This window comes from Mustela lutreola, chromosome 9, assembly GCF_030435805.1.
Source record: "Mustela lutreola isolate mMusLut2 chromosome 9, mMusLut2.pri, whole genome shotgun sequence".
NCBI lineage: Eukaryota > Metazoa > Chordata > Mammalia > Carnivora > Mustelidae > Mustela > Mustela lutreola.
In genome coordinates, this window is record NC_081298.1 from 114125367 (window position 1) to 114139659 (window position 14293).

The following is a 14293-nucleotide window of genomic DNA, read 5'->3' on the forward strand; positions in this document are numbered from 1 at the left end:
AGAAAGTTGTAATTTCTAGAAAGGAAATACATGTGCGAAAAAAGTCACGAGTTACTTAGGGGACGACTGATAGTTTCATATTAGAGCTGAAAGGGAAAGGGAGTAGTTGCAGTAGGTAAGGCCATGGAGATGTGGCCAAAAAGACACTTTTTATTCCTTAATTAGGATGTGTAGGTATTGAGGGTACTTGCTGAAGGTTTAAACACAGAGTATATATTCTGTGAAGCATGGACCTGCTGTGTAGGGAATTGAGAGTAGGCTCATTTTTCATTTTATTAAGTACATTTGTTACAGTAATCCAGGAAAGAGACGGCTATCTCTTAAGTTACGTAGAAACTGGGAGAAAATTTTTTCTAGAGCTGGAGGTGAGGCTGGAGAGGAAAAGAAACCACAGGATCTTAATAAATGGAAATGCTTTTTTGAATGCTCACACTATGGAAATACAGATTATAATTAAGTTCACTTTAATTTATAACCAGTTACCGTCTTTTTTTTTTTAAAGGAAGCTTTGAATTTTAGAATGTATTAGATATACATTAAAGTTGTAAAGATCGTACAGAGAGTTCTTCTCAGTGTTCCCTAATGTTGACATCTAATGTTGTCATGTTAGACATGTCATGACATCTAATGTTGACACATAACTATGGTCTATTTGTCAAAACTCGGAAATCAGCTTTGGTACAATACTATTAGCCAAACGAAGGTACTTCATATTGATTTCACCAGTTTTCCACCAGTGTTCCTATTTTGTTTTTAGGGTTTTGGTTATACTGCTACAAGCATCATTTGTTTCCTTCAAGTACAATAGGAGGAGGAGTAATAGCAACTTCTGACTCCCTGTATGTGATAGTTAGCAATGTCCCTGGCCTCTACTGGATGTCAGTAGCACCTCCCCGGTTGTGACAACCCAGAATGTCTTCTACATTGCCAAACATTCCTTGAGGGGCAAAATCACCCTCAGTGGAGAACCACTGCTTTAAGCAAAAAAATATGGTGGAACTAACTCTCTTATGTAAATACCTTCTTATACCAGTATTGCTTGGGTGTTTCCTCCAGAACATTTGTTCTGAGGGATGCTAATATGTGGTTTGAAACAAGTAGGTCTATGGAATAAATAATTTGGGGAAGTAGTAAACTAAACAAAATTAGAGAAGTTTCTTCTTCCTCTCCTTTTTGTAGTAAACTAAACAAAATTAGTTTTATTTTTTCTTCCTCTTCACTCCTTTTTATTTTAAATTTCCTTCTTCCTCCTCCCCTTTCTCCACTTTCCAACTTTCTCCATCAGCATTCTTCCTTTGTTTCTTCTCTTCCGTCTCCTCTCCCCACCCTTTTCTCCTTTCCCTCTCTCAGCTCCTCCTGCCTCACTGCAGGATTTCTTAGAGCCTTTAACGTATCAGTGGCGTTGTTAATTTCCAGGAGAAGACTATAGTATGTGACATTTCTAAAACTGGTTTAACTGTACATTGATTTTTTTTTTTTAAATGGGAAGTATACTTCACATAGATTTGCTGTCCAATTACCCATTCTTTGGAAATTACTAGGTTGAACTGGGGATTGTTAGGTATAATTATAGATAAATAGGTCACCTTGTATCCCAGAATACAGAACTATCCCTCATTGTTAAAAGGGAAACAGATAGATGAATTTATCTTTGGAATGCAGTAGTTTTTGCATGTCTGTTTAAAAATACACCAGGGGCACTGGGGTAGGTCAGTTGAACATCTGACTCTGGCTCAGGTCATGATCTCACAGGGGTCTTGAGACTGAGTCCTCTGTTGGGTTCCACACTCAACGGGGAGTCTGTTTGAGATTCTCGATTGCTTTCCCCCTGCTCATGTGCATTGATAGTTCTGGTGAGGCGTTGAATTATTTTGTTGAACATGGTAGAGTAGCTATTGTCAAATGCTTTTGTTCAGCAAGATAACCCACAGTTAAATACAGGGATCAGGGGACTGCATTGTGGGGCCATGGCTAGCCATCCCATCTCAGGGTGAGTGATTTGGTAGGTCAGTTTCTAGCAGATGTTCTGGAGTGTGTATTCTTGGTGATCTTGCTCCCATTTTATTTTACTTTTTAAATTACGTTATATTTGGGCAAAATATATAAATATTATGTAAATCTATACTTAATCAGTTTTAAGTCTCTGATATGCTACAAAGTATGGGAAAATTAAAAAGTGTGTTTTAGAAATTATAAGATTGTCAGTTCAGTGAAACAGAATTAATATTAGAATATTAGTTAATATTAGAATGTTAGTTCTTATATGCTCTAGTAAACATTGAGTTAGAATATTAAAATCGTGAACTTCCCTCTCCTTTATTTATTTTTCTATTCCTTACAAGATAGACAGCTTGACAGAATAAGAGAAAAGAATTCTAAGTCAAGCAGAGAAAGACAACTATCATATGATCTCCCTGATATGAGGAAGTGGTGATGCAACATGGGGGCTTATGTGGGTAGGAGAAGAATCAATGAAACAAGATGGGATTGGGAGGGAGACAAACCATAAGTGACTCTTAATCTCACAAAACAAACTGAGGGTTGCTGGGGGGAGGGGGTTTGGGAGAAGGGGGTGGGATTATGGACATTGGAGAGGGTATGTGCTTTGGTGAGTGCTGTGAAGTGTGTAAACCTGGTGATTCACAGACCTGTACTCCTGGGGATAAAAATATATGTTTATAAAAAATAAAAAATTATTAAAAAAAAAAAAGAGAAAAGAATTCTAAGGAAATTTGATACCTATACTGATACCTCAAATATTTACCTCAGTGATTTTTTAAAATTCAGATATCCTGGGACAAAGATTTTAGAGTGTATTGGCCTTCATAAAATGGGCCGATTGACTTGAGTCCTTTTCCTATTAGGCAGATGGCTTGGTGAATGACCAAAAGCAGATGCAGATTTGTCATCACAAGAGGGACATTCATAGAACAGATGGAAGTTCTTTTTCTGATAGACTCTAAATATTCAACCGTCTTTGATAATACCAGACTTAACTAAATAGAATATTATAAATTGAAAGTATTTTAGGCATCTTAAAAAGTAGAGTGTATATATAGTATCCATTTTTTTCAAGTCCTCATTTTTTCCCCCCTTTGTAAGTTTGGAGAGTCTTTTCATAGAATTACTAGAAAATTATGGTTTTTTGTGGGTTTTTTAACCTTTTTTAAAAGATTTTATTTATGTATGTATTTATTTACTTATTTGACAGAGAAAGAGAGAGAGGAGATACAGTGAGAGGGAACACAAGGAGAGGGAGTGGGAGAGGAAGAAGCAGACTGAGTAAAGAAAGAGCCCAATGTGGGGCTCCATCCTAGGACCCTGGGATTATGACCTGAGCTGAAGGCTTAATGACTGAGACACCCAGGCACCCAGAAAATTATTTTAAAGCAGGATGGGAAGAGGGGATAGAGCAGCATCAAGTGGAGGATGATGTAATATTGAAATACATAAGAAAGCAGAGAACTCGTTTCCTATGTCCATTTTTTCCACTGAGGAGAATTGTTTTCAAATTGGAAAGGGTTAGAAAAGCGTTAACAAGGGATTGAAGCATGAGATAGGTGAGGAGATAATTATAGAACAGCTAGACACCCTAAATGAATCTAAGCTTTTAGATTTATATAAATTATATCTTATTATACTGAAAAAGTTAACAGATGGGATTGGTACCCACTATCCGTGAGTATCTTTTGACAAATAGGAAAGGTGCCAAAATATTAGTGATCAGCAGTGACCAATGTGCAAATGAAAAGAAAAGGTGATTTCTACAAAGTAGACTGTTAAACTTGATGTCTGTCATCAGCTCCCACTAGGATAAATTATTATTATTATTTTTTTTTAAGATTTTATTTATTTACTTGAGAGAGAGACAGTGAGAGAGAGCATTAACGAGGAGAAGGTCAGAGAGAGAAGCAGACTCCCCATGGAGCTGGGAGCCCGATGCGGGACTCGATCCCGGGACTCCAGGATCATGACCTGAGCTGAAGGCAGTCGTCCAACCAACTGAGCCACCCAGGCGCCCCGACCCACTAGGATAAATTATTAATTAGATAATTAGTGGACACTTAAAAGAAAGAAGTGGTGATTAGCATGACGTTAGTAGTAAGAAGACATGTCAGTCAGTCCAATCTCTCTTGTTTTGTTTTTCCTTAAAGAAGAAAATGCCAGTTTATTTATACCTTCATTCAGTTCCAGGAACAACTTAGGTGACTTCCATAAATATACTATAGGAGGAATTATTACAAAAGGAGTAGAAAACAGCATACATTTATTGGGTTTATATTCTGGGTCCTTCAGTAAGCAATTTACATGTTATTTCATTTTTATCCTGAGCAGATCCTCAAACAGCCATCTCCCCAGTTTTTGTAAGATGTGTAAGAAGTCCTCAGTACCTGTTCCCTAAGCACTGGGGACAGGTATTTTGCATAAATGATTCATTTAGAGCAGACGTGAAGATATGTTAGAGCAGTGGTTCCCAAACATTTTGGTATTAGAACCCCTTTTATTTTATACTCTTAAAAATTAATGAGTACCACAAAGAACTTTTGTTTATGTGGGTTATATCTATTGATACTCACTGTATCAATTAAAAATTGATAGAAATTAAATTGTAGAAATTAAAACTTCAGAAAATTTTGGAGCAGGAATACATAAACACAGATTGCAGTAGCTGTCAGAGGGATGACATCATCATCACTTTGTCTAGTTTCTGGAAAATTCCTCTGGATTCTCAGGAGTATACAAAGGGAAAATAACTTCTTAGTGTTATTATGAAAATGATTTTACCTTGCTGGTCCCCTGAAAGGTTCTTTCCCCTCAGGGGCCCCAGACCACAGTTTGAGAATCACTGTTCTTAGAGGAAGGATTCAACTAATGGAGAGAGAACAGGCTGTGGTATCTTGCATCTACACATATCACATTAGAGCTGAAGCACCATTCTGAAGTTAATTGGTTGGTGGACTTGCCAGTTTTACACCTCAGTTTAAGGAAAGATGGACAGATGCCAAGTGGTAACTGTAAGCAGTCTATACAGAGTAGCAAGCATATCATCAGAGAAAAAAGTATTTCTAACATTCCTTAAACTCATTAGTACAGTCACTCATACAGATCAAAATAGCTTAAAAGCAAAGCCCTTGTAGTAGCTGTCTCTGGAAGGTAGACTCCTGCTTAGGGGGTTTCCAATCAACCACTTCTGGAGCGTGTAGGCAGCAGCACAGAGGGGTGTTTCCAATTAGAAATTTGTGTCACACTGTCTGTGCTCAAGTATTTTAAGTAAAACAATTGGAGAGCTAATAAGACGTATGTCAGAAACAGAGTGTGTGAATCAAGACTTTTTTTTTTTTTTAAAGGAATGAAATTTAACAAATAAGGATAAAGTTCTCTGCATATTTTTAATGAACCAGGTAAACGTGGAGCTGGAGAAAATCATCTGACTACTTTCTACACAATAAAGATCCAGAGGTTTTAGTTGACTTCAGCCTTGCAAACCAGCAGTTTTTAGAGCAGTTGCTAAGAACCTGAAGATAGCCTTTAACCAGGTGAATAGAAATATAAGTGTTCTAATAAAGGAGATAATCATTAGATTTTCTAGGGTAGTTAGACTTCTCCCTGTGTAGCAGTCACCAGTCATAAATGCCTTCATCCTTTTGGATAAGGCCACACATCTGCCAGCACCTGGAATCCATTCCAAGAGTTATTAAAACCAGGCCACTGGGCAGCTCTTACTGTAACTATACCGTCATGCCTGGGTTTCATTAGTATGTGGACCACCTGGGAATATTAGTTACTAAAATGACTTCAGATTTCTTCTGGTCTTCATGATGTTCAGCTTTGCCTCTAGAGTGTTTTTTCCCTTTTCGTAGTTTGCTGACCTTCATGCTTGGATCCTTGTGTTCCCTTGTTACATGCAACATTGTCCCATCACACTCACCCAGGCGGGCCTCTTAGGTCTGGTTAATCTCATCACCGCCACCATGTGTGATTTGCTCCCAATAACAGCAGCACTATTTATGTTTATGCAATTCTTGGAATAATACTTGATTCTGGATGCCGTGTTTTGAAAGACATTGACAAAGTATAGACCATCAAGATGAAGGTAACTAAACTGAGTGTGCAAACCAAGCATTGTTTTACAGTGTGACCCAGCCTGTCCTCGCTCCCTTTCCTGCCATTGTCTCTTCAGCTAGTCTGGGTTCCACTCAATAAACTACCCACAGTTTTCAAATTTTCATTCTCTGCTCAGACCACTTCCTGTCTATATGATGAATTCCTATTTAAACTTCAAGACCCAACTCAAATATTTCCTCCCTAGTGATTTCCCTTGACTTTCCTAGGTATTCTTACCTCTGGGTTCTCATAGAGCTTTATGCATGCCTGGATTGTGTATTTAATCAAATTATAATCTAATCCAGGGTTCTTTTCTGTATAAGACTATATGGTAAATATTTTAGTTTTTGTCTTTTTCTCTCTGTCACAGTTACTCAACTATGCTGCTTTGGTACAAAAGTAGCCATAAATGGGTGAGACTGTGTTTCAATAAAACTTCATATGGACACTAAAATTTAAATTTCAGGTAATTGTCATGTGTTAAAAAATACTCTTCTTTTGATTTCTGCCCCCCAACCATTTCAGAATATAAAACCATTCCTTGTTCCTGGTCAGTACAAGTCAGGCAGCAGGCTAGATTTGGCCCACTGGCTGTGGTTCGCTGACTCTTCATCTAATCCATATGTTTATTTTTCAGTCACTTTTGCATTCATTCATTTAGGAAATATTCGTTTACTGGCTCTTCTTTTAGGTACTGTGAGTGCAGTATGAGATAGACATATTAAGGCAGAATCTTCTGCATTTGATTGAACTTGTTGAGTTCGAAGACTTTTTTTTTTTTTAAGATTTCATTTATTTATTTGTCAGAGAGAGAGAGAGAGAGCACACAAGCAGGCAGAGGCAGAGAGAGAAGCAGGCTCCCGCTGAGCAAGGAGCCCGAAGCGTGACTCAATCCCAGGACCCTGGGATCATGACCCGAGTGGAAGGCAGCCGCCTAACCTACTGAGCCACCCAGGCGCCTAAGACTTTCTATTCCATCTCTGTCCCTGAAGAATAGTATATTTCTTGGTCATTTTGAGATGAAGTAGTGAAGATTGAAGATTGAACAAGGAATAAGCTATTAAATCTTAGCTAATCATTTCTCCTGTGACTGTGATTATCTTGAGTGTGAGAGAGAAATGCTACCTTAACACAGTGATAATTTTTTGTTAAGATTTTATTTATTTATTTGACAGAAAGAGAGATCACAAGTAGGCAGTCCGAGAGAGAGGAGGAAGCAGGCTTTCCACTAAGCAGAGAGCCCGATGCAGGGCTTGATCCCAGGACCCCGGGACCATGACTTGAGCCAAAGGCAGAGGCTTTAACCCACTGAACCACCTAGACGCCCCTCACAGTGATAAATTTTAACAGATTGTTTTGGAAAGACCTTTGTTGAATCTAGATGTGAGGGTAAAGTATACATTTTGTCTGTTTTGTTGATGACAGCACTATTAAAAGTGATAAGCTTTGAGGTGTATTCTGTAATGAATTTTCTACATAGTTTTTGGTATGAACATTTTAATTAACATTTAACTTTTATAATACTATCTTGGGGTAGATGGGTGAACTATAGAGAAGTGGAAGCTTTAACTAAATGGATAAATGGGTACCTTAAAATACTTGTTACCTCACCTAATTTTAATCATGACAATGTGATACATGCTTATTTTCTCTTTATAGGCGAGATAAACTTTGGATTTGCATGGAGTTTTGTGGAGGTGGTTCTTTACAGGATATTTATCATGGTAAGACAAAAGTTATGTTTTATACACATTAAGTAGAATTTCTTAAAATATAGTTATTTACTATATTAAAGCATTAATGCTGTTTGGAGGAACGTTTGTTTTATTATTGTTATTTAGATACATAAAAGAATTTAAGATCTTATGGATGAAAGGAACATTTGCATTATAAGTTGCAAAATTATGTGCAGTTAAACTATTAGCTAATTCTGAAGAAGACATTATATATGGTTAGTTCAAAATTCCAAACTCAGATTTGTAAGAAACATGTAAAGGCCTTGATGGTTAAGCGAAAAGAATAACCAGTTAATACATGAGTAGTATTAATACAAAGATAATTGATTTTGCTCTCATGTATTCAAGAAACATCAATTAAATTGTTGACCTTTTAAAATACTAGATTCTGGGGAATTAAAATTATTAAAGCCTTTTTTATTGAGATTTCAGTGGAGTATGTAAGAAAGATTTGTAAAGTACAGTAACAGTGTTTACGGTCTTTCTTTCTCTGTCCTATTCTGCTTCTGTGAATGAGTTATTGTCACAGACTGCAGAGTAGGTATATTCTTTTACTGGAGCTGTGCTTTTTGATTAATGTAAAATAAAATACTGTTTTAATAAGTCATATGTCAATTTTACCAGAAAATATTTTGGAAAATTTCTTCGTTTTTCTTGATATGGGATTCGGGCTCACATTTTCCCATTAGGGCCTCTTAAGTAATTTTGGGGCTGATGGTAATAAAGCACTTGTTAAAAGACTGTTTGGATAGGAATTTTACTGTCTTTGTTTCATTTCACTTTACTGTATGTATCTTCTTAGAGCTTTTACTTAACCATAAAGATTGACATAATAGTATTGAAGTACTACTAACTACAGCTGGAATGAGAAAAAGGAAATGATAGATTTTCTGGAATTGTTTTCGAAAGCTTAATGAAGAAAATGAGCTTTTAATTGGTCTTTAGAAGATACATAAACTCTGGGTAGAAAGAAGAGGTAGAAGTGCGTCCTAGGAGATGAAACAGCAGTACAGTGCTGTCTGTGAAGGTGTGACACGTGAGATTACTTTCATTGGTGTGGGGTCTGTATTTGGGGAATAGGGTCAGATACAGAGAGCCCTGAAAGCCAGGTGGGAACATTTCTGCTTCATAAAAAGTTACTTCATTTCTGAGAATATTTTTTTAAGTATGGCTGTTGTTTATATTTGAGAATTTTTTTTATTAATGACATATTGATTTCAAAGATTCAGTGAAAATTGAGAAATACTTGGCATTGTTTTGCATTGCAGGACAATACAGTATTTATGGAAGCTATTCAAAAAGCTGTTTCCCTTTTTTGTTTTAGTTGGGACTAAATTTATCTATTATTTTTTCTCATACTTACTCGTTTAATTTCCTTTGTCCTGAAGTTTTTTTTCAGTTGGGTCTTCTATGGGTGCACTCCCGGTCTCTGACCCTCATTCTTCAATCATAGGTTAAGTGGGGCATAGACCAATATTTTTCTGTCTGCATTTTGAAGATATTAGACCTGTGTCCTCTAGCTTCTATAGTTGTTGGTATCTTCTGTCACTCTAACTATGTATTAGTCGTTTTCAGGTAATCTTCCTTTCTAATCGATTTTAAGATTTTTTTTCCTCTTAAATTTCAGGTGTTTTTAGTATCTAAACATGGACTTACATTTACTTCTCTTGCTTAGGACTTAAAGTGCTTATCAGAAAGGATTTAATTTATTCATCGAGCCTGGACAGTTACCAATTATTATCTCTTAAAATCTTTTCTACCCCAGTATTTTTGATCTCTCCTTTTAGAATGTCAGATATATATTAGATTTTCTCTGTGTCTCTAAAAATCAACTGTATATTTTGCACATTTTAATCCCTCATGAGAGCACCGAGGAGTCACATAGCCATTGTATAGTTCACTGATTATACAGCTGTGTTTAGTACATCCATTGGGTTTTAATTTTTGGTGACTGTATTTCTCATTTCTAGAAAGTATTTGGTTCTATTTTAAGTCTCCCTTCATTTTATATTTGTGTCTTATTATAATTTTTCATTACTTCTTATACATCTTTAGTTAGTTTTTTTTTTTTTTAAGATTTTATTTATTTGACAGAGATCACAAGTAGACAGAGAGGCAGGCAGAGAGAGGGGGAGGAAGCAGGCTCCCTGCTGAGCAGAGAGCCCCGATGTGGGACTCGATCCAGGACCCTGAGATCATGACCTGAGCTGAAGGCAGAGGCTTAACCCACTCAGCCACCCAGGTGCCCCTGCATCTTCAGTTTTTAAGCATACCTTTCTTCAGTTTTTCTCAGATTGTTAAGTAATTCCATCTGATATATATACTTGCTTTTAGGTGTCTGGTTCTGCTTACTTCATAAATAAGAAAGAAGACCAGTTTTTTGTTACAGAAATATTTTTGTCATGACTGTTGTCATTCCATTTCAACCAAATGTTGGAAGTAGCAAAGTAATATGAGTTTATTACTCTTGATTTATTTATACTGATTGGCTGCTGGGTCAATGGAAGAAAAAATAATTTTACAACACCCTGGATATTCTCAAATATATATACAAGGGATTTACATGCTTATCAAACCCCAGTCCCTATTCACTCTTAACTTCATCGTGATTGCTGCCAAATGACCTTCTTGTGGCAATGTGTATACTCCTCTTTGGCCCGTCTGTAGTGCTCTCTACTTGGACAGCTGCGTAAGACAGATACCTCCATTTCTTTCTGTGTTTCTCTTTCTCTTCTCTCTTTATCACACTGTCATTCTGTGGGAGTAGTGTACTAACTTGGGTTACCTCACCTAGTGACAGAGAAGTTCTTCTTTTCTAATAACCCTAATGCTTGTGGGATTTTGCTTTTTTATATGTGTAATACAAAGCATATTTTGATCTGTCATGCAAAATTTGCAAAGCCTGCTTTTTCCCCTGTTATTTCTGCTTTCTTTTTTTAACTTACGCTTTCTGAAATATCACTAAACCAATTTTTATAATTTGTTTTACTGCTCTTATTTCCATCACTCCATAGGATTTTTTAAAAATTTAAATCTTCTTACAAGAGGGAACTGTATTAGTTGTCTATTGCTATATAACAAATGATCCCAAAATTTAGCAGCTTAAAACAGCAAATACTATGTCCCAGTTTCTGAGGGTCAAGAATTCAAGAATGGTTTAGTTGGGCAAGTCTAGCTCAAATTCTCTCATAAACTTGCAGGCTTCACTATTAACTGGGACTCCGGCCCTCTGCGGGCTTGGGTAGGGCTCAGGAATTCACTTTCACCTTGATTCACTTAACATGGCTTTTGGCAGAAAGCTTCAGGTCCATGGCTCTTGGCAGGTATCAGTTTTTCACTGTGTGGATCTGGCCATAGGACAGTTTGAGTATCTTCACAATATGGCAGCTGGCCTCCCTGGGCATGCAATCTCCAAGAGCAAAGAAGAAGCCATAAAGCGTTTTATGATGTAGTCGCAGAAGTTGTATATGGTCCCTTCAACCATATTAGAAGCAAATCATTTCTGTCCAGCACATACTCAGAAAGGGAATTAAGTTCTAAACAGTTGAGGTGGAAACTATCAAAGCATTCATGGACATGTTTTAAATTACCACAGGTGTGTGAAGGGGATACATTTTGAATTTATATTTTTACGTGAGTTTCTTATCTCCCTTTGTTTACTTTTTCTTTGATAAACTAACATTGGAACCTTTCATTGTTCCATTATAATGCATTTTCCCCTCTATTTTCCATTGAACATTTTCCCTCTGTTTAATATTGTTCTTTTGACAGTTTCCCACATTCTTTTATGTCATTTGTGGTGAATTTCTTCCCACTTATTTAATAATTTTGAATTCTCATATCATTTTCAACAGGAATACCATATGGCTTTTGAGAATGGGTTCTTCCACAGTGGTGGTTATGGTGGTTTTTCTTTTCTGTGATCCCAAGACCCCAGTGTATCCAGTATATTTGAACCCTAAACCTGAGTGAAGAGGCCTGTGGTGACAGAATCTGGAAGATATTTTTCCTATCTGGATCCTATCCATGATACAAAATCCTTGGTCTTCTTTTCCTTGTCTACCCTTTTTAGGTGAAGATGTAGCCCTTTGAAGGTTCTGGTTTTATGAGCATATTTGTTTTAACTGTTCCTCTACAGTTCAGTGGCCTTTTCTTCTGTTCTGTTCCCCACGTAGGGGATAAAACTAAAGCGCCAGCTTACCAAGATTGACCTTTTCTTTAGAGATAGCTAGAATATTTCACATTTTTACCATTCTGATTTTCATTTCCCTTTTTGTTTTTGGCTCCTGGGAAAGTCTCTAACTTTTTAACATAGCTAGGCATTTAAAAGCTTATTTAAAATACTCTTTTCTGTCATTTCTAGGTATTGTTTTCAGGGTTTTCAGGGTGTTTGCCATATTGTGGAAACAGAAATAGAAAGGAGGCCCATCTTACTGAATGAGAGGGGCTTACAAACCACAAGAATTAGTTATATGACTTACCTTCAGACATTCAAACCCAGACTTGTCCTTAAGAAAATCTAAGTGAAATAGATTTCTCTCTTACACAATTGTAAAATACAACAAATACCCCCCAAATAAACATTTTTCGAAGAAGTTACTATCTAGCAAAAAATTCCATCGTTGGAATTTAATTCAATTTTTAGAATAGTCTCTCCGACCTAATGTGAAGAGACTTCATTCTGAAGTGATTTAGTAGGGAAAAAGAGAAAACTACTTAAATGTCTTCAGTAGTGGATAGATGCAGAGAAATATTGTTTAAATATTATGATTGAGTTATGTGTATTGATATAGAAAGTTGTCAATGGTAAGTGAAAAAAGGTTTTAGAATTGTATGTGTACTATGATTCCATTCATATTCTTCTGAGAGATCTGTACATACATTATTTAAAATATGTCTCTATATAAAATTATCTGGTAGGCTATAGGCCAAATTATTGATATTGCCTATTATTGAGTAATAGTATGGGTAAGGAAGAGACCTTTACTTTCCAAACTTGTCTATCGATTGGATTTTTATAGTGAACATACTATTTTTATAGTTATAAAGCTAATAACCTTAGGGGGGAAAATATTGACTTAATACTAGCTGTAAAACAGGGTGCCTGGGTGGCTCAGTTGGTTAAACATCCGACTTTTAATTTTGGCACAGGTCATGATCCCAGGATTGTGAGATCAACCCGTGCTTTAGGCTCTGTGCTGGGTATGGAGCCTCCTTAAGATTCTCTCTCTCCCTCTCCCTCTGCCCCGCTCCTTTCTAAAACAATTATTTATTTATTTGAGAGAAAGTGAGTGAGAGAAAGCAGAGAGGGGGAGTGAGAAGCAGACTCCCTGCTGAGCAGAGAGCCTGACATGGGGCTCAGTCCCAGGACCCCTGGGATCATGACCCCAGCTGAAGGCAGATGCTTAATTGACTGAGCTACCCAGGCCCCCTCTCTTCACCCCTCTTTTAAAAAAATAAAACAAAACTAGCCTTAATACATGTATTACATATCAATTTTAAAAAAGTTTAATAAAAACTAGCTAAGCCTCTTCTCCATGATTTATTTCTTTAAACATTTAAAAGGTAATATTGATCAATGAGGTGCAAAAATGATAATATAATTAATTTCAGAGACTACTTCAGTCCTTTATTCATTCCACAAACATTTATTTAGCAGCTGTCCCATGCCAGGCACTGTTCTAAACGCTGGGGCTACAACAATGAGAAAAATCAGATTTAAAAAATCCTGCCCTCATGGAGCTTACATTTTACTACAGTTGTTTAGGTATATCAAGGCTATTGCTTAGTGGAACCTGTAAGACTTCAGCATTTACTGAAAAATGTGCTTTGACTAAATTCACTGATACTAATTTTCTTCTCTTATAGTAACAGGACCTCTGTCAGAACTGCAAATTGCATATGTTAGCCGAGAAACACTACAGGTAGGTCCAGTGCAAATTAAAAAGTACCATTCTTTATTGGATTCAGAGTTTAATTATTGTGCATTATCTGTTAAGTAAAGGTAGAGCATTCTAGTTTGATAAACTCTTGGATTTTAATATATTTTTAATTGTTTGTATAGTAAACTAAAATTATATTTGCAGATAAACACTATAAACCCTTAGTGTGATAATATGACCTCCTAAAATTTAAGTGCTCTGGATTTATTTTATATTTTTATATTCCTCTTAATACCAAAGAAATGCTTGAAAATTAAGCACTCTTACAGGAATTGAAACTCTTTCTAATACTAACTGCATTTATACTTTTTAAATGTTCTTTCAGACTATTTGCAGAGTTTAGTGGAAAGTATTTGTCTTTAGAAAATTAGTGGTTCCTGCTGTGCTTTGCCTTTTTCATTTTCTTGATTCTTTTGTCTTTTTAGGCTATTTCAGTAAAATAATGATTACCACTAGACCTTCTGTAATGAGTAAATAAAAAGCAGAAACTGCTTTTTATTTCATTAATCC

The 14293-nt window shown here is 36.3% G+C and overlaps 1 protein-coding gene across 9 annotated transcripts in view; it reads left to right on the forward strand.

Annotated features, from left to right (window-relative positions):
- The window catches only part of MAP4K3 (mitogen-activated protein kinase kinase kinase kinase 3), a 209373-nt gene that overhangs the window by 122791 nt on the left and 72289 nt on the right, over positions 1 to 14293 (forward strand). For all 9 annotated transcript variants that reach the window (XM_059188514.1, XM_059188516.1, XM_059188515.1 and 6 more), the window contains exons 4-5: positions 7765 to 7829; positions 13710 to 13765. In XM_059188514.1, the coding sequence (XP_059044497.1) occupies positions 7765 to 7829; positions 13710 to 13765 (121 nt within the window). The remainder of the gene's footprint in view (positions 1 to 7764; positions 7830 to 13709; positions 13766 to 14293) is intronic.